This window comes from Miniopterus schreibersii (assembly GCF_964146895.1).
Source record: "Miniopterus schreibersii genome assembly, chromosome: 8".
Classification (NCBI taxonomy): domain Eukaryota; kingdom Metazoa; phylum Chordata; class Mammalia; order Chiroptera; family Miniopteridae; genus Miniopterus; species Miniopterus schreibersii.
This window is the reverse complement of record NC_138109.1, coordinates 32225381-32250390: the sequence shown is the minus strand read 5'-3', so window position 1 is coordinate 32250390 and position 25010 is coordinate 32225381. Positions and strand designations below refer to the sequence as shown.

Below are 25010 nucleotides of genomic sequence, written 5' to 3'. Positions count from 1 at the left end.
CCTTCCCATCTTTGGGGCTGTGCAGGGGCCTTCGGCTCTCAACCTCCTGCCTCCCAGGCTTGCTTCACACCCAGCTCTGGGCACTGCTGTTTGACAGCCAAGTAACTGGAGGCCTAGAGGAGTGCAGGGCCTTGCTTCCAAGACACACAAGGCTGTTCATGGCTCATCTGCTTTCCATAACAACAGGCTCAACAGGCTCTCTGAGGCTTGAGAGAGCACCCATGGGAGCACAGCCAAGGCTGCATCCAGGGAGTCAGGAGGCCCAGCTCTCTGGGCTCTCCTAGTGATTTGCTATGAGGTACTGCATACTTTCCTGCCCTTCTGTGGGCCCTGGTTTCTAACATCCCAGAATTCCAAAGACCATGATTCTAAGATTCCTAGACCCATAGGATTCTGAGACACTATTTCTCCCTTGCCTGTGCCCAGCTGGGACCCAAGGCCCAGGACCCCGCTTCCCGGGCAGAGTTCCATGGTCAGAGCCATGAGACGGACAGGGCCTATGGGTGGGGAGGGATGCCTGGAGGAGGCTGGCCGGGGTGGCACCTCTAGGGTCAGGCAGAATTGGGGGCAGCAGGATCTGGTAGCAGGCTTGCTCACAGCTTCCTGACCTAGCAGGAACCCCGCAGCCAACCCACTGCCCATTTAATTGGTGTTGTCATAGCAACCTTCACAGCCTACCAGCTTTCTGGGGATTGTGCCAGCTCCCAGGATTGAGCCCCCTCCCCACCCTCAAACAAAGATTATAGGCAGTATTAAAGTATGGTGGGTATGGTGTTTGATATATTTGGGTTCAGGTCCTCTAACCTGTGAGGCCTCAGGCAAAATGCCCAATGTCCCTGGGCCTTGGCCTACTGCATCTTTATTTATTAATTAATTAATTTTTTAAAATATATCTTTATTGATTACAGAAAGAGGAAAGGAGAGGGAGAGAGAGAGATAGAAACATCAATGATGAGAGAGTCATTGATCGGCTGCCTAGCCCGCAACCCGGGCATGTGCCCTGACCGGGAATCGAACCCTGATCGCCTGGATCCTAGGTGGACGCTCAACTGCTGAGCCACGCCTGGCCAGGCACTGCATCTTTAAAATGAGGATAATGCTACCTGCCTTACCGAGGACATGAGGAGCAAGTGAAAAAATGCACACAAAGTGTCAGTGCTGGAACAATGGGCAGTGTTATTTTTATTATTATATTTTGATTTCCGGCCCTCTCCCTCACATACACCAGTTTAAAATCTTAGAATAGTATAAATGAGGTGGGTTGCATCGAGAGGGAAAGCGATTTGGGAGCAGCTCCCCATTCTTGCATTCCTCCACTATGTCCTCTTCCCTAGCTTGCTGGAGTTGCTCCCAGCTCTGTTTCCTGCTGGTTCTGGATTCTGTGTCTATCAAATATAGCCAGGAGTCACAGTAGGAAAGTCTGGGACATTTGCCTAATGAAAGTAGCACTTCAGCTCTAATTATAGCTCCCTTGATTGGGGATGGTTCTGACCCACCTTCAGGCCTCTGGAGGGGCGGGGGTGGGGAGATTGGTTCGAGGTGAATGAGTTACGATTCTGGGTGCCGCTTATTGAAAACGAGGTTTTATTCATGAATCTTAAAACCTTTCCACCTGGAAGAGGACCTCACTCATTAACCAAGTGCACCTTCTTATAGATAAGAAGTGGAAGCCTAGAGATTTTCTGAGATCACCCGGCAAGTTAGGGGTTGATGCAGCTACAAGTATTTGACCCCATGTCAAGGAGCAGGTATTAACTGCCCCTTCCGCACGGTGGATGGTCCCATGCTGTGCTTCCACGCTGGGCAGCAGCTGGACACTGATAGTTCCCACAGCTGAGCTCTGGGCCTCTTGGAGCTGGCAGTCCCCATTTGGAGGTTGTCTGCCCCTGAGCCTCACGTGACCTAACACGGCAGACGCACTTGCTCAATAAGCAGCCGCCAAGTACTTGCATTCTTTTATTCAACAGACATTTCCCTTTTTATTAATTTGTGAGCTTATGAATTAGAGAAAGTACCCATGGGTTTGGATTTCTAGGGCAGGATTCTCTGGAAATGTATCAATGCCTACAGCCACTCCAGCGTGCAGCGCCGGGCCCTTACTGACTGTGCAGGATTCCCAACATCTGAGACAGTGGGTTCCTCACTCCTGCTTCTTGGAACCTGGGGAGACTTGGACAGCAGGCCAAAGGCTTCCCTCGGGTGTTTGTCTCAAAGAGAAAGAGAGAGAGAAAGGCAGAGACAGAGACAGAGACAGACACACGTGTTCCGGGGTGGGGGCTGGAGCGAGGGCCTTGTGGACTCTGATAACATGCATCCCCAGGGGTTGAGACCAGGGCCCTTCCAGCCCTTTGCATTTTGTGAACTAAAGCAAGGGCCATTGTTTTTTGAGCTTAGAGTGTCTTCCAGGTTCTGAGGGTAGGGATTTCCCTGTTTCCCCACCTAAACCACTCACCAACTCTAGACAACTATGTAACCCCATTTTCAGATGAGGGGAGCCAGAGTGCAGAGAGGTTAGGTGACTTGCTGAAGGGACCTTCATGTTAATAAATGAGATTTGGACCCACGTCTGTCCAACTAGAGAAACCCACGCTCTATCTCCTGCCTCGTGCTGCCTGAGGCCTTGGGCTTCAGTCATCCTGAAAGTGGACAGCAGACGGCCATCTGCCATGTTGCAGATGCTGCCTGAGCAGAGGTTCCGCGAGCCTCCTTCCTCCAGTACCCCTCTTGATCCCTGGGATGCCAGGGAGACTGACATGGTGGGGACCAATGGGGCCGGCTTTTCTCTTGCAGTGGTAAAGGGTTAAGTGCAAAAAAGTCAAGCATTGCATTTGGGGTCGAGACCTGGGATGGAGTCCAGCTCTGCCCCTCACTGCAAGACTTTGAGCAGATGGCTTACCTTCCCCAGGCTTTGCTCTCCTCATTCATGAAATGTCGGTAATGATGGTACCCACCTCATAAGGAGACACTGCACTTCCCAGGGCAAGACAGTAAGAGGCCTGGCCCAGGAGCCTGGAGGTGCGAGTCCTGGCTTTGGGGAAGAGCTACGTCCCAACAGAGACAGGGAGGTTCCAGGAGAGAGAGGCAGTTGGAACAGCCAGCATCCAGTATCCTCAGTAGGTCCCTTCCCCTCTCCAGGCTCCTCTCTCCTGTCACTCTAATGGCTGCTCCTCCAGGTGACCCCAAGGAGTCCTAGCATTCCAAGATGGTGCCTTGGCTCTTTGAGGGCAGGAGGGCTGCTGTCAGGCACTGCTGAATCCCCAAGAGCCTGTAATTAGAGCTGTCTATTTAGGGACACAGCAAACGTCTTATTAATTATAAAGAAAGGAAGCAGACGGATTGTTTAATCATTGTCCTTGCTGAAAGGTTATGCAATTAACTGTATAAATATTCATTTAAAGTTCAAGCAGCTGCCTGCTGCACTGGGGTCTGCAGAACCAAGCTCTCTGAGGTGGTGCGGATGGTCAAGGGACATGCCAGTCACCTGGGCTTTGGGACAGAGTCTGGAACTGGTTCTTGAGCCACTTCTTCAACCGCAAGAACATTGAGATTTCATGGGAAGGGAAGGGCTCTAATCAGAGGAACCTGGACTCTGCCTCTGACTGCTGTGCATCTTTGGGCCATTACTTGGTCTCTCTGAGCCTCAGTTGCCTCATCTGCAACATGAATAAGGGACTGCTACCTTGCTGCACTCTATGGGCAACACTGACATAATGATTTGTATGAATGGTGTCCCTGGAGTTTATGCTTATGCCTGCAGGGCCTGTTTACCTGGCAGCAGTCAAATGGGAAAACATCAAATGCTCTGCGTGGACATCCTGATACACTGAGGGTGCTCAGGGAGCATGACTTCCTTCCAACTCCCCTGTGTGTTGGAGTCAGGAGTTTCCTGAGGCCTGGCTCAGGGATATACGGTCTACTTGCCCCTCCATCCCATTGCTCTCTCAGGGGCTTGCAGATTTAAACAACAACCCTATCACTTTTCTGGGAGTAAATTTAAAAGAGATGAAATATCCTGTATCTTTTGGACTTGTAGAATGATAACCTGGGGGTTCTCAAAGGGAGTGGATGGGAATCACTGAGGTGGGGGAATTGCTAAAATACAGATTCCTGGCTCTGCTCTCAAAGTCTGGATTCAGTATAGTATGGGCTGGGGCATTTCCAACAGCCCCCACACCCTCACCCCTTAGTCAGGACTCTGGGAAATGCTGGTCAGCTACAGCTCCCTCATGTTCTGATGGGCCCAAAGGAAAAGTGCTTACCGAGGTCCCATGGTGCTTTGTGATAGAGGTGTTCTGGAGGAGCCTCACTCCCCAACCCCAGGCCCTCCACCACCTTGCACTGCAATCCCAAGGCTGCCCCAGGCTCAACCCCACAGTTATTTCTTAAGGGAAATTTCTGTAAAATGAATCCTGTGAATCCTGTATTGCCAATGGGTTGCCTTCTATTTCAAGAAATGTATTCCTAGGATAACTTTGGGGTCCATCCTGGGGTCCAAGGAACTCCTCTCTCATGGCATAGTAATGTTCAGACACCTGAGACCCCACCCCATCTTGTTTATGCCCTTTATGGCCTCTCATCCCTTGTGACCTCTCATCCCAGCTATGAAAGTAAAGAGAGAGCAAACAGGTCTGAGATCAGAGAGAAGAGCTGAGGGTCTGGCAACGGTAATCTTCAGGTATAACGACTGTTCCCAGTCGCTGGTATCAGACACAGCTGGCTCTGAGTTCTCCTTTCTTAACCAGCTGTGTGACTTACCACTGTGTCTGGTGCACAGCAGTGCTCAGTAGATACTCACTGAGAGAATAAACCAGTCCTCATCTGTTACATGTGGATTAGGTAACATTAGTGCACACAGGGCTGGGCGTTTTAGTTCTTTCCAGACATTAACTTAGTCATCGTAACAATCCTATGCGGTAAGGAATAGTATTGTCCCCACTTATTGGCACAGAGATGAGGATTGTTGGCTAAGGTAGAGAGCCAATGAGTGACCAAGCTAGGATTGAACCTAGGCAGCCAGGCTCCAGAGCCCATGCCCTTGATCCCCATGCTGGAGGCCACAAGATAATCCGCCTCCCCCCCCCCCGAGTTATTGTGAAGATGAAGACTGCCTGGCACATCCTAGAGACCGTTGCATTCAGGCCTCCGGTACACACTGAAAGTCAGTCAGGAGACAGCCGCCACGGTCTCAGAGGCGTCTGCCTTGGCTGGGTCTGCCACGTGGGTCATCCTGAGATGCTCAGTTTGAGAGCCATCCCCAGCCCTGATCGGGGTTCTCATTCTTTCTTCCAAATTGAGAATCAACCCTGGGGCTTCAGGCCCCTGATTGAGTCAGTCTCTGATTGCAGCTGCAGTAATTATAGCTGTGTGGTCCCGCTGGGCCCTGCCACGCAGTGGCTGCTCTTAGCAGCCGGCTGGCACCACCGCCAGGAGAGGGACTTGGAGGGGGTAGGTTGTACTGGGGGAGCTGTTGAGGCCTTGGCGAATCCTTCAGATCTGCAAGTTCACATCATGGAGTCACTGATCTGGAAGGCAAACTGAGGCCCAAATGGGGCATGTCTTGCCCAAGGACACACAGCTGGGGAATGGCAGAGATGCACCCAGGGCATGGCAGCTCCGTGTTGCTGGAGCTTAAAGGGGAGATTTGGAGGCGTGGGAGGTGAGGCTGGTGAGACAGGCAGAGGTTGACCATATCAAGGAGGTTTGAGTGCCAGGGACGAGGGCGGCATGAAAGAGAGTTAAGCAGGGCAGCAGTGGAGTCAGATATAAGATTCAGAAAGTCTCACGGCAGACAGGGGTTTCTCAGATGAAGAAACTAGACATGGAATAGGAAGGCTTTGGTGGATTCCCAGGGCCTCAGGCCAGATGGCTGGGGCCAAGCAGTAGGACTGGTTGGCACCATGCCCTGTGTCTTCCTTGGCCAAGCCATGCACATGTGTCTGTCTCCACAGCCAAGCAGGTGTGTCCTGCAGAGAAGCTGAGCTGTGGACCCACCAGCCACAAGTGTGTGCCTGCCTCGTGGCGCTGTGACGGGGAGAAGGACTGCGAGAGTGGAGCGGACGAGGCCGGCTGTGCCACCTGTGAGTCGGGATCAGATCCCTAGGGTCTGCCCCACATAGTCAGGCAGCCCCCGGGGGCTTGGCCGGTGGAGAGGGAAGGGCGATGATCAGGACACTAGTGATGCCAGGCACTTCGGAGACATTTTCTTCTTTCATCCTCACAACCACCTCACAGACAGCCATTATCATTCCCATTTTATGGGTGAGGAAACTGAGGCTCAGACAAGTGAGGGAAAATACTCAAGGCTGAATGATGGAAAAGAGATTCAAATTCAGGTCTGGACAGCAAAGCCCATGAGTTTTTTTACCATGCCTGACATTTGCTCATCCATTCCATCTCTCTACTGGTCTCCAAGCAAGAGCAGGGAGAACAGATGGGGCTGTAGCAAGAAATGGTGGTGGCCTGGGTCAGGGCACTGGCAGAGGAGGAGATGGGGGTGGGGTGGGGAAGAGAACAGATTCCTGAGGTGTGAAGGACTCTTGCTGAAATCTCAGATGCGAGCACAAATGTCACAGGGTGGAGAAGACATTCCCAGCAGCCTCGGCAGGGACAGATGGAAGTGGTCACTGGGATGGTTCCACATCACTGAGCTTCAAACACAGGATTATCTCCATCCCCGGGAGCAGGCCAGCAGGTCCTGGGCCAGTGGGGAGTGTGGCTGGGCCACGCTGGTTTCAGTTTGATGGGCACCTACTGTGTGCAAGGCCTGAGCCAGGCTCTGGAAGGGACGAGAGGCGAGCCCTACACAGTCCTCTCTCTGGGAACTCATGACTAAAAGGGGAGAGAGACTAGCTGACAATAACTAGGCTGTGAGGTTGGGCGGTCACTTGAAGCTTTTGCCAGGCACTTACCCACCACTGTCTTCCACCCCACTCCCTCCTCCAACCTCTGTATTTGCATCTTACCCATCCTTCCAGGCCCAGGGGAAATGCCATCTCCTCAGGGGGTTTCTGAGTCACAGCTCTGTGAGATTCTAAGTCTGCAGTTTGATGTGTCTGAAGCAGGAGGCATCTGGGGGTGGGAAAAGATACTGACTGGGGCCAGCAGTTTCAAAGCCCCAATGATGACACTGGCTCTTTTCTTCAGCTGGATAATTTTGTGGGGCCTCACTGCCCATGAGAATCCTCTCTCGCCATAGTCAGGTGTTTCCTCGGTCATAAAGGCCATTGGCCACTATTGCAGGGGTGGGAACAGCTCTAACTAAGGGCATGTTGTAGCAGGAAAGTTCCCTGTTAATCATACATAGGAGTGTTGGAAGGTTTTAGTGGGCTTCTCTGCTACAGCTCCCAACCAACCACCTGGGCAAAGGAAAAAGAATGCTCCCCTCTTCCATCCCTCAGAGTTTCTTCCACTTGTGAATGCTGTGAGTGGGGTCTCTGGGCATAGGCCTGAGATTATAGATCTTAAAGTTGCTGTCAGCTTCAAAACCTTGGAGAGAATTTAGTATAAAGTACTTTCTCCCAGAACTCTGAACACAGTGAGTCCTCCCTTGGACATGTACAAGTTGAGTCTGGACAGGAAGAAGGGGAGCTAATCAGCATAATCTTGAGGGGCAGACATCACAGGATGGTGTGTGCTTTTCCCACCAATGCCCCAACATCCCCAAAGCCCAGAAGGGGGAAAAATGCATCTGTCAGAAATTTGGCAGAACTGTCAGCAACATGTGACATGAGCTGTCTGTATTGTGAAACTGAAGGTATCATTCTATTTTATGTTCAATAACAATGAAAAAATGACATTTTTCCATTTGAAATTAAAAACACAGACTCTTGGTGCCCCCAGGTGGAGAGATCTGGTGCTACCACCTCTGTGTAGGAATGAAGGAAGGAAGGAGGCAAGGAGGTCACTGCTCTAGGAACAGCTTACACTCCAGGAGAAAACCCGAAAGCTGGGAGGAATTAGAGTAGGAAGAGCCCCAAACCTGAGTTCTGTTTCCCTTGTCACCCTGGACTGTGTGACCCTGAGAAAATTGCTCCCTTCCCTGGGCCTCAGTTTCACTATCTGTAAACTGGAAGTTGGGCTGGTGATCTCTAAGGCCCTCCCAGCCTCTGAGCAACCCACCAGAAAGGGGAAGCCCAGGACCCCAGGCAGGGCCAGTGACCTTTGCCCTTAACTACCACACATCCCTAAATTAGTCCTCACACCTGAGCTGGTCCAGCACCCATTCACCACACACCCACCCACTGCAGGGAGCTCTGTGCCAGGCCCTCAGGACAATGCTGGGTTAATCTCAGAGCCAGTCCCATGCCACCTGTGGTCACGGGGAGACGGAAAAGGATATGAGACCCAGACACCTGAGCACGATGTGAGAGGTGCCGGACAGAAGAGTAGGAAGGCGGCTTCCCAATCGGGAGCAGGAAGTCTGAGGGGGAACTTGGGCCCTCAACTGATGAGAACTCATCACTGTAAAGTGTGGAGACAGTGGTGGGCAAGAGGGATGTACCCAGCGGATGGAACAGCTTGCGCCAAGGCCCAGAGGTGGAATGTGTGCAAACGGTCTAGAATGACTGAAGCCAGGGTGTGCGGGAGTGAAGTGGGTAATGGCTCCATGCCAGTGGCCTTGGGTGCCGGGCCAGGGGACTTAGGTGGTACAGTACAGGCAAATGGGAGGGTGGGGAGGAACCTGAGCTGCGCTATAAGGAAACAGTCCCAGGCCTTGTTCCGGGGAAGCCTCAGTGTCACGGTCCCTACCACCTCCCAGGGACATCACAAAGTCCTTTAGGACAGGTGGCCTCTGCAGCTTTAGCGACTCTGTCCTAGTGCCCCCACCCTGCCGGCAGCAGGACAGGAGTCCCCCTCCCAGGGAGGCTGGGGCGGCCCAGGGAGGGCAAGTGCGTTGCCCAGGGCCCTCCGGCCGTGACCCTGGCAGTGCCCGCAGCGGAAGCCGCCTTGGCTGTCCCTGACGTCACGTCCACCGTTCCGCCCCCAGCAGGGCTCATTCCGCCCCAGGCGAGGGTCCCGGGGCCCCTGCGGCAGGGCCGGGGGGCCGGGGCCGGGGCGGGGCCGGCGGGCCGACCGGCTCTCTGTCCCGCGCAGTGTGCGCCCCGCACGAGTTCCAGTGCGGCAACCGCTCGTGCCTGGCCGCCGTGTTCGTGTGCGACGGCGACGACGACTGCGGCGACGGCAGCGACGAGCGCGGCTGCGCCCGCCCGGCCTGCGGGCCCCGCGAGTTCCGCTGCGGCGGCGGCGCCTGCATCCCCGAGCGCTGGGTCTGCGACCGCCAGCTGGACTGCGAGGACCGCTCGGACGAGGCGGCCGAGCGCTGCGGCCGCGCGGGCCCGGGGGCCGCGGCCACGCCCGCCGCCTGCGCCGCCGCCCAGTTCGCCTGCCGCAGCGGCGAGTGCGTGCACCGGGGCTGGCGCTGCGACGGCGACCGCGACTGCAAGGACCGGTCCGACGAGGCCGACTGCCGTAAGCCCGCGCCCGCGCCCGCGCCCGCCCGATTCCCGCTCGTGGCGGGACCGAGCTTGGGAAAGTGCAGCGGCTTCTCCGAGTTCACGTGGCTGCTAAGTTGCGGAGTTCAGGTCTCACTGCAGAGGTCAAAGGTCTTCAGTGGGACCCGTGTCCTGGGCGGATGCCCTCTCCGTCCTCCCTCCCACCCCGCCCCTTTCGGTCCCAGGCAGCCACCACCGGTTCCCGCGCGGGGAGACCTTGGTACACTCGGGAACCCGCGCCACCCTCTTACCCGCTGGGGGGTCTCCCCGAATCCTCCAACCTTCCCAGCCGAGCGGGGCCTCCACCCTGGGCTCGCTGTGGTGCGCCCCCCCCCCCCCCATTCCTCAGCCCGCCTCTGCACCCTCACCCTCGATCTCCTAGACGATGGGGAAGCTCTTAGTAGTCTCTGGGTTCTCAGCACCTGGCACAGCGCCTGGCACACAGGGGGGCGCGGGAAGGGTTTGCTGAAGGGACGGTCATTCAGAGATGAGCACTAAGACTGAAAAGAAGGCCATGTGTCCGCGCTGGAGGGGTAGCCCTGGGGAGGCAGTCAGTGGAGAAACAGGAGACCTGTTTTAGTCCCGGCTCTGGGTGTGACCCTCGGTGAGGCCTTCCCCCTCTCTGAGCTTCAGTCTCCCCATCTATACACTGGTAGTGCCTTGGTCAGGTGTCCTTCAGGGACTCCCATGGTCAGGTGTCCTTCAGGGACTCCCAAGCTCAGCCACTGGTTCTGTTCTTGCCAGGGGTGGATATGGAGTTGGGGGCAGGAGAACTGTCCCAACACCATGTGGCCCTGACCCTCTCTCCTTGCCCTCTCCTGGCAGCACTGGGGACCTGCCGTGGAGACGAATTCCAGTGTGGGGATGGGACCTGTGTCCCTGCAATCAAGCGCTGCAACCAGGAACAGGACTGTCCGGATGGGAGTGATGAAGCTGGCTGCCTAAAGGGTGCGTGTGGTCAAAGGCAGAGGGGCAGCATCTTCCATGAGAATCCCAAGCTCTCCCCTAACTCCAACAGGGAGAGCAGAGTTGGAAGCTGCCTCCCCTTGGTGCCTGAGATGCATCTTTCCCCAGAGCATCATCTGCCCCCAAACCACCTGGATCCCCTCCCTGGGATCCTAGATTTTTAAGGACTTAGCAAAAGCTGAAAAAAGCCTAGAGGATCATGAAAGGGCACTGCAGGAAGTCCAGCCCCACCATTTGTCCACGTCCAAGTCTCCAAGGGACTTTCCTCACTAGTTCCCAGGCTGAGCAGAGGCTGTCCTAAGGGGTCTTAATTCTCAGATGGCTCTTCTAGTCATCACTCACCCCCTGCAGGGGCAGGGACCCTAACCTACTGGTCGTCCGGGGAAATGGGCAGTAAGGCAGCTTCCCCTAACCAGGGCCCCTGAGACATACATCTCCCTCAGGAGGTGATCAGTCCAGCCCCAGGGTCTCTGCTGAGCTGCTGCTTTTCCCTCCCTGGGCCTCCGTGCTACCATATCAGACACAGACCCCCAGCCCTGCCCAGCTACATGATGCTTGGGCATCCTGATCATCCCTGGGGTCCTGTCCTGTGAGCAGAGCTCCCACCAGCCCTGCATTCAGCTGTCTGTCCTGGGCCACCCTCCAGAGACACTGGGGCTGGAGCTCTCCAACCTTCCATGGGCCCAGCCCAGCCCTTCCTGCTGAAGGTCTCACAGGTGCTGTCCACTCTCTTGTTTGGCCTGACAGAGTCAACATGTGAGGGTCCCCGCAGATTTCAGTGTAAGAGTGGCGAGTGCGTGGACGGCGGGAAAGTGTGTGATTCTCAGAGGGACTGCCGGGACTGGTCAGATGAGCCTCTGAAAGAGTGTGGTACAGTACCTGTCTACATCCAACTGCTGGACTAACCCTCCCTCCATGCCCCTTCCTAGCCGCCAGGCCAAGGCCCTCGCCTGCTCCTACCCTCTCTCTGGACTCTTGCACTGTCCTGTGGCCTTTGAGGGAGCTCTTTGCCTTTGGGGCCTCCATGTTCTGCATCTCTACAAATATAAGGGCCTTTCCTTTCCAGCCCAGAAGCTCAAAGATTATGCTTCCTCTCACAAACCCAGCCTCTCCTCCTCACTCCTTCCACATTCCGACCTCTGAGTGTGTGTTCACTCTGGAACCTTCTCTCTAACTCAGTGTTTCTGCCCTGCTGACCTAGCCAGGACCCTGGCCTCTGAGGCCTTCCACCCCCCCACAGGAGGGACAGGTGGGGAAGAGCAGGCAGGTGGCCAGTGGAGGCACATGCTAAGGCCATCTGGCTCAGGCTAGGCCTGGGGGAGGGGAGAACAGAACCAGCAGCAGAGGGTGGCCTCATCCTGAGCCCTGAGGAGCTTAGACTTCCTGGGACCCAGACTTATAGGCTGGACAAGAGTGAGGAGCAGAAGGAGATGGCTGTCCTGATGACCAGAGCTGTCAGGGTAGGTTCCACGCTGGAAGAACAGGAGAGTCTGGGCTATAGGTGGATGGGCATCCCAGGGAACATGCAGAAAACCCAGTGTGGGCTCCAAGAACGTTCATTTCTGAGGTCAGAGGTTTGGACAGAGGATTCCTGGGAGGACAGAGCCTAGGTCAGACCCTCCCTCCATCCCTGCCTGGCAGGCCCCTTTTCACCCAGCATCTCCCCTCCTGGGCACTCAGGGGAGCTTCATTCTTTGGAGCGCCATAGGAACACCATGTTTCTGCTTCTGTTGAAGATTTTAAAATCTATTTTGAAAGGAAGAGTAGCTGGGTAAAGGTCACAGTCTACACCTGAGCTTGCAGGTCACAGACTCCCCCCACCCAAGACCCTGCCAAGAAAAGTTCTAGAAGAAGAAACCTATAGAAGAGAGGATGGGGAAGCAGGAGCTACTGAGCGAAGCCCCACCTCATCCCCACCCAGACTTGGAGTTAGCCAAGGACTACTAACCTACTAAACTCTCTTCTCTCTTGTCTTTTGCATGACACACCAAAGAGAAGTATGTACGCATGTGTTTGTGTCTCTGTGCTGGTGAGAGGCCAGTCTCGGAGTCAGGCAAGGGAATTGCATCATGGTCTCTGTGTGTGTTCCCACGTCTGTGTGGATGTGTCTGTGGAGCCCATGGCCTGTCTGTGCCTCTGCATGTAAGCTGGTGTGTGTGTGCATGCAGGTGTGTACATGTGCTGGGGAAGTAACAGCCCCTTCCTTCCATGGGAGACCTGGTGCTGCTCAGGTCTCTCTGGACCACATGCCCCTCTCCTTCCCTGCAGGTTCCCCAGAAGAATCACCTCCAGGCTAGATAGAACTGGGGAGACCCAGAGATCCCCCTTTAGCCTCCACCTTGGTGCTAGCCTTCCGGGAAGGGTGGACAGGGATAGATAGGTCCAGACCCACTACCCATTCTTGCCTTGACCACCTCAGCCCTGGAGGACTCTGGGCTCTCCCTTTTCCCTTTTCCAAGCCATCCTACATGTGCCATTCTGTCAGTGTTCAGTAAATACAAGTGTTGAGTTGCTGCTACCTGCAAAAGGAGAAAGAGGAAGTGAATGGGTGCATGCATGAGGCAAGGAGTGAGTGGGTGAACAAACGAATGGATGGCACTGAGGGAATAATATGGTATGGGAGAGGTCAGGGAGGGCTTGGAGTGACAGATTCCTGGAGGTGGTGCCCCACAGAGATCACCCCAAAGGTACCATGGCTCAGCCCACGCCAAGGGGCTGGGGCTTCCAGGGCTGGACCTAGTTGAGTCACCCCCAGGCCTCCCCAGTCATGGAGTTGCTGTGGTCTTGTTCTTTCAGTTCTGCCAGCATCTCAGGGAAACAGGAGGCGGCCCAGGGGTAAAGGGGAACATTCCCCAAGCATGGCTTAGGCTGGAGGTGGGGCACCCACAGCTGTGCATGGCCTGGGGTAGGCAGCTCACACCAGCTGTTTGTATGGCCATGGCTGGCTCCGCTCACCTCTGCTTGGCTTGGCTGGAGTGGCGGTGCATGAGCCTGGAGGGCAGAGGGTGGTATGGCACCTTCCCTTGGCTTGCAGAATTAACCTCTGTGATTCTAAAGCTCAGAAGATGCTGTGGGAACTTGGTGAGCCTTGGTCCTGGCCTCTCTGACCTCCTCTAAGACCCTGCCAAAAGGAGATGCAGGAATGGATGACCAGATGGCCTCCTGGCATCCCTTCATCCCTTGCAGCAGTTGGTAGTCCTGGGACCAGGCCTGTGACTAAGTGTGGGAATAGACAGGTGCTGAGAGGAGAGGTGAGAAAATCCATCGTAGTTCATGGTAGGAGAGAAGTGACTTAGCAACAGCTCAGTGTAGAAGGCCTGGGAGTCTTAGATAACCACAAGCTCAATGCAGGAAGATTGTTCAGACTTTTGCGTGGTGGGCTAGCTCTGGGCCTGGTCCAGGGCAGGGCATGGACAAAGGGAGCGTATCCAGAAAAAGGTACCTGATCAGTAGGGGATCAGAAATCAGCGCTTTAAGGAGATTCTGAGGAAGCCATTTGACTCCTGTCAGCCCCACACAGCAGAGCTGGGAGCGGGAGCAGGAACTACAGGGAGGCCGATCCTGTGAGGAAGAACTTTGTTCAGGTGGAGCCAGCTGCCTCAGGAGGGAAGACGGCTTCTGAGGCTGCAGACGTTGAAGCAAGGGTGTTTCAGAAGGGATTACTGGGGTATCCAGAGGGTTAGACGTAGTGCATGCAGGCCCCTTCAACTCCAAGGTCACGAGGAAGGAGGAGCTGGAAGAAACTTGTTTGTGAAGGAAAGACCTTAGGCAGCCTAGCTGCCTCCAGCCTGGCGGTGGGCAGAGCTCTGGCCTGGGAGGCAAAGGACCTGAGTTCTGCTTCCACTCTTTCCCTATCTGCGTGTCTGGCCTTAAGCACCTCTTGACCCCCCTCTTGCCCAGTCACCTGGTTAATGAGGCTGAGGCTCAGTGAGGCCACAGAGCATCCTGGCTCCATGGGAGTCCCGCTGCCCTGAGTCTCTGCTTCAGCTCCGGGCCCACCTCTGTCTGGCCACCACCCGGGCTGGGCTCCTGGACCCTCAGGAGCCCGTGTCCCTTTCCAGGGCTAAACGAGTGTCTACACAACAACGGTGGCTGCTCCCACATCTGCACTGACCTCAAAATCGGCTTTGAGTGCACCTGCCCAGCAGGCTACCGGCTCCTGGACCAGAAGACCTGCGGCGGTGAGACCCTCCCCTCACGCCCCCAAGCAGAGGCAGACCCTCCTGCCGGTTCTGACCTCTGCTCCTCCCCACAGACATTGATGAATGCGAGGACCCAGATGCCTGCAGCCAGATCTGTGTCAATTACAAGGGCTACTTTAAGTGCGAGTGCCACCAAGGCTATGAGATGGACACACTGACCAAGAACTGCAAGGCTGTCGGTATGGATACCCCAAGCGGGGGCGGGGGGCTCTGAGGAGGTAGAGAAAGCAGTGTGCTTCCATATGTGTGAGGAGTGAATGTGCACACACAGTGTTCGGAGTGTACACATACACGCAGCACTGCACACTGACACCCACATGGACACTACACAGAGCCACCCAGTACAGCCCACAGAAACTGCACCCACAACACACAACATATAGACAAACCGGGCCATGCAGACTACACGCACAGCATAAGCAGCCCACACAAAGAGCATGACCTGTGCAGACCTAACTGGTCAGTTCAGCCAACTAAATTCATTCACTTTATTTAATCCTTTATACTGGATGCCTAACGTAGGCACTGGATTCAGCAGTAAGCAGAACAGACCCAAATCCTCATCTGCACTTGCAGCCCTGTTTTCCTATACGCTGTTTGTGCCACTCCTCCCTTCTCACCCCACCCTGCTCTGAAATAGTCTCCATCATTACATACCGGTCACACGGAGCCCTGGGCCCCACATGGCTCTGTGCTGGTCCCACCCTGCCCCTGGGGACACATTAGCCTAGCACAGATGCACAGTGACAGGAACCAGGTGGCCTACAGAAGTGTCAGCTGGAAAACAAGGAGGAGAGGAGGCACAGGCAGCTCCGGGTACAGGTGTCACCACTCAGACAGTGTGGGAGCCTGAGTGGCCTGATACATCTCAAAACAGGCGGGGGGACCCTCAGGAGCCAGGAACGTCTAGGTCACTGATGACCTTCCTGAAATCTAATCCGAAGTCCGTAAGTGGGTTTTGTGTGTACCCAGGCAGCTGTGTGCTGTCCCATTGCACATACATAACCTGTGTCATATATTATACACATCCCACCCCTGCTGTTGGCTCAGAAAGAAACGCAAACTCTTCACACAGCTGACAGGACACTTCATGGTCTAGTCCCTGCCAACCTCTGCAGCCTTATCTCTTATGTCCCCAGACACACTCTGCATAAACTAAAGACTCACAGTGACCTCCCTGAATCTCCTCCCTCAAGTCTCACCCCCAGCTCCGATGTCTGTCCTCCATCCTCCATCCTCAGTCATCTTTCTAAAACACTTAATGCTCATGTTGCCCCTTCTTGAACTATTGCAGTGGGGCCCTAAGCAGAGGAGGTGGTAGTTGCTGTGGAGAAATGCATTCTAGGTAGATGGAATGTGAACAAAGGCCCTGAGGCAGCAAAGCTCTGCCGTGGCCAGGTAATGACAGTAATCTGGTGGCTGGAATTGAGGTGTGTTAGAGGGATGAGTGATGACACTTGGAGTCCCACTGCCTTCAGGAAAAGCCTAAGGAGGAAATGGGGAGTCATAAAAGATTTGGGAGAGTTTGTATCTAATAAAAAGACAAAGATTCCTTGTTACGTTTGGTTCTTTTGCATCTTACGCTTTTTGTAACAATTGTTTCGTCGGCTCCTCTAACCTGTGAGGTAGGAATTGTCACCTCTGTTCTACAGGAAAATGAGGCATCACCCAGCAAAACAGTGGCAGAGACTCAGTCTCCACTTCCCCACCTCTTGCGCTGACCCTTTCTCTCTCAACCTTCCCTGCATGGCAGCTGGCAGAAGCCCGTCCCTAATTTTCACCAACCGGCATGAAGTGCGGAGGATAGACCTGGTGAAGCGGGACTACTCGCGCCTCATCCCCATGCTCAAGAACGTTGTGGCACTAGACGTCGAAGTCGCCACCAATCGCATCTACTGGTGTGACCTCTCTTACCGCAAGATCTACAGGTGAGCAGTGACAGGTGTCCATCAGCCAGGCCTTGCGGGGCAGGGCCTGACAGAGGAAGAGAGGAAGGGTGGCCTCTGTGGCCCCTCTGCCCCTAGAATTCCCCAGGACAGAGTTAGGGCTTAGGAAGGGACACAGAATCACAGTGGTTATGGAACTGCCAGGACTTCACTTGCTTGACTGGCCTAGGCCGTGAGCTCTGTTGGGAGAGCAGCTTTGAGCGCCACATGCCTGGGCTTTGACTGCCCTCTGGCGGCCTAGTGGGGCAGTCAGTGCAAGACACAGGAAATCGGGGCACAAAGGCAGAAATGTCTGGCTTTGGTGAGGACTTTCAAAACACTTCACACATCTGTGTGTTGGATCCTGAGAACTCAAAGATGATTCAGACTGCCTGGAGGCTCACTCATAATATAGTGACATCCATTGTGATGATCATGAGGGAGAAGTATAGAGGAGGCATCTGACCCAATCTGGGGGTCAGGGAAATCTTCCCGGTTGCAATACCCCCAGTCCAGCCCTTCACTGTGTCTGTGACACCACAGCCAGTGGACTTCAGCTCTCAGGAAGGCTCCTCACACACGAAGTTCTCTCCTCGCTCTTTCTCAGATACCGCAGGCCTGCCTCCCTGCATGTCCTGGGCCCCTTTGGGCAGTCATAGCCTTTCTTTGTTCTGAGATCCAGCCACTTAGCAGACCTGCCAATGACCAGGCTCTGGCGAGACTGTTGGAAGAATGATGGGATGGGTGTGTAGATGGGCAGATAGATAGACGGATGGATAGGTAAAAACAAATATATCAAGTGCTACTCACTGACAACTCAGTGCCCACCCCCCCAACACACACTCAGTTCACACACACACACACAGAAACGGAAGGCGCAGTACCTGCCCAACAGTTGTTACTGAAAGAGGCAGGATTTGATGACCGACTGAAAATGGGGCTGAGGAGGAAGAACTCCCAGGTTCATTCTGGGAGTTTTAGGTTCTGGCTCAGGAGGTTCTGCGGACAATGCTGCTCTGATGTGGGAGCTGTGGAGGAGTATCAGCAGGGGAGGGCAGTCTGGCTGGCTGGCCAAGGGAAGGGAGTGGAGATGAGGAATTTTGATGAGTTTAAGGTGTCCATGGACATCCAAGGGGGGCCAGTTGGCTTTACAGTCTGGAGCTTAAGAGGGTTATCAGGATGGGAGAGTCAGAGTTATGGATGGCGGCAGGCACTGTGGAACTAACTGCCCAGAGAAAGGTTATGGGGAGAAGAAAACCTTGTGAGAAACAGCATTTGGGAGACAGAAGGGCTGTTAATGCTGCCCTCAGAGTGTCTCCTATGTTCTCAGCCCCTTCTCTCCATTCTTACTGGCACAACCCTCCTGCAGACCCTCTTCATCTCACCTGGATGCAGTAAACAGCCTCCTCACCAGTTGCCCTGCCTTCATTCCCGCCCTTTCCGATCCACCTCATAGTCCACAGGTGCCACGGTGATCTAGCATGCCTATCTGACCCTGTCTTCTGACCTGTTCAGTTTCCTGCTCCAGGAGAAAATCCCAGCTTCTTAGCATGCCACCCAGAGCTGGTCCTGATGTGGCCCCTTCTTACACTCACTTCTAGTCTTATAACCCACTGAATGTCTCATCATATTCCGTATTCCAGAGCACAGACCTCTGGGCATTTGCACATGCTGTTCTTTGTGTTCTTAATGAACTGGTCCTTCAGGACTCAACTACAAAGCCTTCTGCAACCCTCCAGGATGATGTTGTCTTCATTTCTCTGCTGCTATAGCCCCGAGTAGTTTCTGTAATCACATTATACTGTAATTACCTGGCTATAGATTTCTGTCCCCCACTAAAATGAGCTCCTCCAGGCCAGAGGTTCTGGCTGATTTAGGCCTATATGCTCACTCTGGTGGCTGGCCCAGGGAATGTGTTGAATAAAAGTTAGCTAAGCTCCTCTAAAATCCACTGCCATAATCCAGAGGCAAGAGATCAGAAGAGTGCACAGACAGCTCCAGAGGGGTGCAGGTGTAGAGCACCCACCCCATGGCCAGCTCTGGTTGCTCCTAGTGCGTACATGGACAAGGCCAGCGACCCAGCAGAGCAGGAGGTCCTCATTGATGAGCAGCTGCACTCGCCAGAGGGCCTGGCGGTGGACTGGGTCCACAAGCACATCTACTGGACTGACTCAGGCAACAAGACCATCTCAGTGGCCACAGTCGATGGCGGCCGCCGACGCACTCTTTTCAGCCATGACCTCAGTGAACCCCGGGCCATCGCTGTTGACCCCCTGCAAGGGTGAGTGTCCTCACTTGGAACTTCCCATTCTCCCATTGCAGGCACGCAGTTACTCAGGCCTCATGTGTCTGTCACAAGATCTATCTTGAGGACTTTGGAAAGCTATAGACATAGCCCATGGGAAGAAAGTTCGTGCAGGCCCCTTAGCCTATTAACCACTGACCAAGGGATCTTTCGGCATTGGTTTCGGGGTTCTCCGGGACTCTACCACTCACTCATCATATCAGGATCAGAGCATCTCAGAACAGAATAGGGCTCTAGAGATTGCCTGGTAGAAGCCCCTGGGCAGGAAGTCTGGACTCACACTGCAGGTGGGCATCTGGTGGCTGCTCACACACTTTCAGCGACAGGAGCTCATTCTTTCCCCTGGGGCCTGTTTTGTTTCAGTATAGTTCTGCCCATTGGAAAGTATTATTTTGTTTTGTTTGGTCTGTTTTCTCATGTTCCCAAATGTTCCTCCCTTTGACTTCCTCCATAGTCCTGATGTAAGTACATGAGGTGAAACCATTCAGCCCAGTCAGTATTCAATAAATGTTCAGGAAAAAGAGAGAAGCCCTGGACAGTTCTAGCTGTGTGGCCCTGATAGATCATCCACGTTCTCTGTAGACCAGAACAGTAAGAGAGGGTGGACAAGGGCCCTTTCCATTCTGAAGTGCTAGGGCTCCAGCTGGAGCTGCTGGAAGGGAGAGATGGGCTCCCAGGCTTTCCAGCAGAGGCTGGGTGGACACTCAAGGGATACAGGCTTCCCAGGACTCAGATGAGGTAAAGGCTAAAGTGCCTGCCAATGCTAAGATTGATGGCTCCAACAGATTTCAGAGGTCTTCTCAGTCCTTACTAAGCATAATCTTCAACATTCAGTAGGTCATTGAGCCCTTGTGATCCAGACCACCCCAATCATGTCCCTGACAAGAAGCCCTATTGGTTTCTTCTCTCTTTTAGGTTCATGTATTGGTCTGACTGGGGGTATCAGGCCAAGATTGAGAAGTCGGGGCTCAACGGTGTGGAACGGCAAACACTGGTGTCAGACAATATTGAGTGGCCCAACGGAATCACTCTGGGTGAGCTCCACCTTCCCTAGATTGGAGGCTGTTCTAGCACCTGGTCCTGAGCACTGTCCTGAGCCCTATGGGTCTTGTTTCTACATCCCCTCACAGTACCAGTGCCTGTGTTTCCTATTGGTTGCCCCCAGATGGCCTCAGCTGGAGGCCTGGCCCGGAGATGTGGGCAGGAACAGGGCACAGAAGAGCAGAGATCAAGGCTGTGGTCCCAGGCTCGTGACCTGATCCCCTGTCCCCTTTTCCCTCCCCAAGATTTGTTGAACCAGCGCTTATACTGGGTAGACTCCAAGCTGCACCAGCTATCCAGCATTGACTTCAGCGGAGGCAACAGAAAGATGCTGATTTCCTCCCCCGACTTCCTGAGCCACCCTTTTGGGGTAGCTGTGTTTGAGGTGAGCCCTATGAGGGGAGGCATGGCCCCATCAAGAAGCTGAAGCCTAGAAAAGGTTTATTCAGATAGGATGGCTCCCTGAGAGTTGTCCACATGGAAACAAAGGGACAGGGAAGCCAACTGATCTGTTTGTGTATACATTGTGAGCTGCCTCATGCAAAGGCTTTGCAGCCCGTTGTCCACCTGGCAGCCTTTCCTGTGCTCCCTTCCCAAGCACTCTCTCAGAGCATGCTCAGAGGTAAGTTGCTAGACCACGTATGTTTTCTCTTGGAACTCTCAGCACCCAGCACTGTGCCCACATATACAGAAGGTACCCAATAAAGGGAGGGAGGGAGGAAAGGAATCTATATTTCCTTACAATCATTTATTGTTGGAAATGCTCTGAGAGATGCTATTCAGCTCAGCATACTTTTACTGACCTTTTCTGGACCTTGGGGTCATGGAAGTGAATCAAACATCATCCCAGTCCAAGAAGCTCCCAGGAGTGTGAGAGTTAAAACCCTCCTGTGCTCTGACCCTAACAACCTTTCTCCTCTGGGAATGAGGAAGTGAGAACCACCCAAAGTCTCACACACCTACCTCTTCCCCAAAACTAACTCCAAGGGGAGGGAAGGCAAAGGGACAGTGGTCTTTGGTGGGCATTGGCAATATTTGCTTGGAGCGACATCACCCAGCAATGCTCTGAATTTATGGGCAAAGCCCCACCTGCAAGTCCAGCCCCTGCTTCAAGAGACAGGTGTGTTCGGATATGTGTATGTGCTTGTGTGTATTTGTGGCACGTACGTGTAAAATATATGTATGTGCATGTGTGTACATGAATGCATTTAAAAGCATGCATTCCTTGCCCAGGCCAGTGTGGCTCAGTTGGTTGGAGCATCGTCCCGTGCACCGGAAGATCGTGGGTTCGATTCCCAGTCAGGGCACATACTTAGGTCGAAGGTTCGGTCCCCAGTTGGGGCACGTATGGGAGGCAACTGATCGATGCATCTCTCTCACATCGATATTTCTCTCTTTCTCTTCTCCCTTTCATCCCTCTCTAAAATCAATTTAAAAAAAAAAGAAAGCGTGAGTTCCTGTATATGGTGGTGCTTGTGGTGTGAAAATATATATACCAATTTTTAGACAAGTGCTTATTTAGGTACAAGTGTGTCTTTGTGTGTGTAGATGAGCACGTGGGTATGTGTCCAGATCTGTGCACGAGGCTGCATGGTTGTGCCTGTCAATGTGGGTATGTCTGCAGATGCACATCCAGGCTTATATGGATTAACCATTGGATGCATATGTGTTACACCCAGAGGCTGTAGGAGGCCCAGCAGGGAACAGTCCTCAGTAGCTCACCCATTCCCTCCAATCATGGTTCTGGGCCCCAGTAATGATAACAACTAATAGAGACCCAAACCTGAGTTACTGCTGGGCCCCAGGAAGCGGGCCTAGCTAAGCATTAATGAGCAGCCTCCAGGCCAAAGCTCAAAATCACTGAATAACCCTCTGAGATGGAGGGAACCAGAGTACTTGCCACTGGTCAGAGGCTGAGAGTCCCCCTGTGAACCGGTGGACAGAAGAGCTCAGGGGAGATGGCAGGGCGACTCTTATGACTACAGTATGGGGCTGAACCCTCAGACAGGTCATGGGTTTAGGCTGTCGGCCTCCCATCCTTTGCATCTGTACCCCACAGGACAAGGTGTTTTGGACAGACTTGGAGAATGAGGCCATTTTCAGTGCGAATCGGCTCAATGGCCTGGAAATCTCCATCCTGGCTGAGAATCTCAATAACCCACATGACATTGTCATCTTCCATGAGCTGAAGCAGCCCAGAGGTGAGCCTTCCCCAGCCCTAGGTCCCCTGCCCATGTCCTCTCCCTCCACTGGGCAGGCTGGTTCTCGTTTGTGTGACGTGAGGTCTTAGCCCCCCGGGAACAGTGGCAGCAACCCCTCTTAGTGGCAGAGTGCTTTGCTGGCACACGTTTTATTTCATTTTATCTCAAGCAAGCTTTTGGTGAAATAAGCCTGGGTATAAAGAAATAAAAACATAATCGCCCTCTTTGCCAATCCTACAAAGTGTGAGTATTACTGTTCTCATTTAACAATTGAGGAAGAGGTAAAATACTGTTAGCAGGTGGCAGAACTCAAATCTAAACTCAGATTCCAGAGCTCCTTCTGCTATGAGGAGCACATCGCTTCTCATTTATTATTTGTACCCATTTGACAGTAGTATAATGCATCCTAGGGCCAGACAGTAATTCAGTTTGTTGGCTGGGAATAGAAGCCAGGACTCCTGGTACTTGGTTGTCCCCTCCTCTGTCACTAGGAGATACTAAATCTAACTGTAACTGAGGGGTTGGTTGCCAGGGGAAGGTGGGAAAGCATAGGGAGGTAAGGAGATAAGGTTGGTGCCTGATTCCAGATCTAGGAATTTAAATAAGAGAAATGGCATGTGGCATGGGGGAAAAACATGAACTCTGGAGTCCAACAGACCTCAGTTTAAATTCTCTCTCCAAAATTCCTAGAGGTATTTTGACAAGTTTATTCTCCTTGAGAGCCTAGGTGTCTTTTATCTGTCAATCTGGGGCCTAATACCTACCTCTGAGAGCTGGTGTTGGGATTAAATGAAAGTGGGATAAACACCAGGTACAGTGCTGGAAGGTGCCTCCTCTCTCCCTCCCTCCCGTTAGCTGGAGATGCCTGCGAGCTGAGTGCCCAGCCCAATGGCGGCTGTGAGTACCTGTGCCTTCCTGCTCCTCAGACCTCCAGCCACTCTCCCAAGTACACCTGTGCCTGTCCTGACACAATGTGGCTGGGCCCAGACATGAAGAGGTGCTACCGAGGTAAGTGGGCCTACCAGGGCCCATCCTGCTGAAATCCTCCCTTGACTTCTGGGACACTGTGCTCCTGGTTTCCCTCCATCTGCTCTGGCTACCTGTTGCCTTTGCAGTCTGCTCTCCTTTACCTTCCTTGAATGCTGGTGTCCCTCAGGGTCCTTCCAAGGCTTTCCTCTTCTCACTCCCCCCAAAATGCACATGTACAGCCATTTTAGATTCATTTCAGGGGCTTTCTGGGACCCCTGCAGGGCTTCAAATTAAGAACCCTTGATCAGCCCTGCCAGGTAACTCAGTTGGTTAGAGCATCATCCCAATACACCAAGGTTGCAGGTTCGATCTCTGGTCAGGGAACATACAAGAAGCAACCAATGAATGCATGAATACGTGGAACAACAAATCAGTGTTTCCCTCTCTCTCTCTCTCTCAAATAAATAAATTTTTAAAAACAACAACCTTGATCCACATGGCATTAGTCACTGTTTATATGCAGGTGACCATGAGCTTGCTTATTTCTTGCCCAGAACTTAACACACTACATAGAAGCCCTTTTGTGGCATGATTGGGACTAATGGTTCATACTTCAACCTTATAAATTCATATTCATTCCTGAGTCTTGATGAAGGGCCAAGGCCTTTTGTTTGAGCATAAGTCTGCTATATCATTTATGATTTCCAGATTCAATTGTTTAAAGTGGAGTGAGAGTTTAACCCTAATGGTATAATAGTATGTGTGTAAAATCCTTCTAGATTTATATGATTTCCCCTCCTCCCAGGCTTTTACAGTGGTCTTGCCCACACCTGATTCTACAGCATTGTTATAATCACTCGCCTTTATCAAATCAGCATGCAGTAGAAACACAGACACAGTGCTTGGGATTCAGCTAAAGAAAAGATCTTAGCCCATGCAGCGGGATTAGGGAAGGCTTCACAGATGTCGCACGTGAGCTGAGCCATGAGGATAAGTTCATACGTATAGTCCACAGAAGCAATAATTTAGGCACTAAATCAAAATTCTCTGTCCAAGTGACCTCCATGGTATTTCCCCTCCAGCACCTCAATCTACCTCAACTACGATGTTAGCCTCTACCACGACGAGGACAGCAGCCGACTCCACAAGAGCCCCTGGAACCACCATCCACAGCCCCACCTACCAGAATCACAGCACAGAGACGCCAAGCCTGGCAGCTGCAGTCCCGAGCTCAGTTAATGTCCCCAGCGCTTCCAGCATCCCCCCGTCTACCCCAAGCCCTGCAACCAGCAACCATTCCCAGCACTGTAAGGAAATGAGTTCTGCCTTCTTTCCTGATGTGGGAAGTCACAATGGGGGAATGTGTGGGAAGGAGAGATCATACCAGAGCTGAATATTGGAAATCTCCAAGGAGGAAGCAACAGGAGGTAGAGTGTGCCTACCTGCAATTTAGGAGTCTTAGGTGCCCCTAACTTACAGAGGGTCTTGAAGAAAGCTACTCCTGTCTCTGAGCCTCAGTCTCATCTACAGAGCGAAATAATAATAACCCTTCTCCCACCTGCTTCACGAGATTGCCAGGAGAGGCGAAGGAGACCGTGTAAATGGAAGTGCTCACCACAGCCTCTGCTGACGTGTCTGTATCACATGTCACTGACATGTAATCATATATGAGGGAGTGTCCCTCAGAGTTGGAAACTTCAGAAGCTCTGGTCTAGTTCTCAGCACCCTCAATAGTAATATCTGTAACTAGTCTGCTCGTGCCTCTTCCCAAACCCTGGGATGAAAGTAATTAAGTTCACCACTTGTTAAATCATCAGGAGCAGTAATTATCACTGCTAGAAAAGCTCTATCTCATTAACCAGCAAACACCTTTTTAATTGAGTTACCTGCCAAGGGGAGTTTATTTAAGA

General features: G+C 53.1%; 1 protein-coding gene across 7 annotated transcripts in view; it reads left to right on the top strand.

Annotated features, from left to right (window-relative positions):
• Positions 1 to 25010, top strand: part of LRP8 (LDL receptor related protein 8) — a 70585-nt gene that overhangs the window by 36079 nt on the left and 9496 nt on the right. For 2 of the 7 annotated variants that reach the window (XM_081146261.1, XM_081146260.1), the window contains exons 4-15: positions 5949 to 6077; positions 9094 to 9468; positions 10317 to 10439; positions 14519 to 14638; positions 14713 to 14838; positions 16413 to 16587; positions 18638 to 18865; positions 19805 to 19923; positions 20176 to 20315; positions 21990 to 22131; positions 22987 to 23139; positions 24183 to 24407. In XM_081146261.1, coding sequence (XP_081002387.1) covers positions 5949 to 6077; positions 9094 to 9468; positions 10317 to 10439; positions 14519 to 14638; positions 14713 to 14838; positions 16413 to 16587; positions 18638 to 18865; positions 19805 to 19923; positions 20176 to 20315; positions 21990 to 22131; positions 22987 to 23139; positions 24183 to 24407 — 2055 coding nt within the window. Of the gene's footprint in view, positions 1 to 5948; positions 6078 to 9093; positions 9469 to 10316; positions 10440 to 11204; positions 11328 to 13253; positions 13293 to 14518; positions 14639 to 14712; positions 14839 to 16412; positions 16588 to 18637; positions 18866 to 19804; positions 19924 to 20175; positions 20316 to 21989; positions 22132 to 22986; positions 23140 to 24182; positions 24408 to 25010 lie in introns of all 7 variants that reach the window. The other 5 variants (XM_081146264.1, XM_081146259.1, XM_081146263.1 and 2 more) reach the window with 5 other exon arrangements.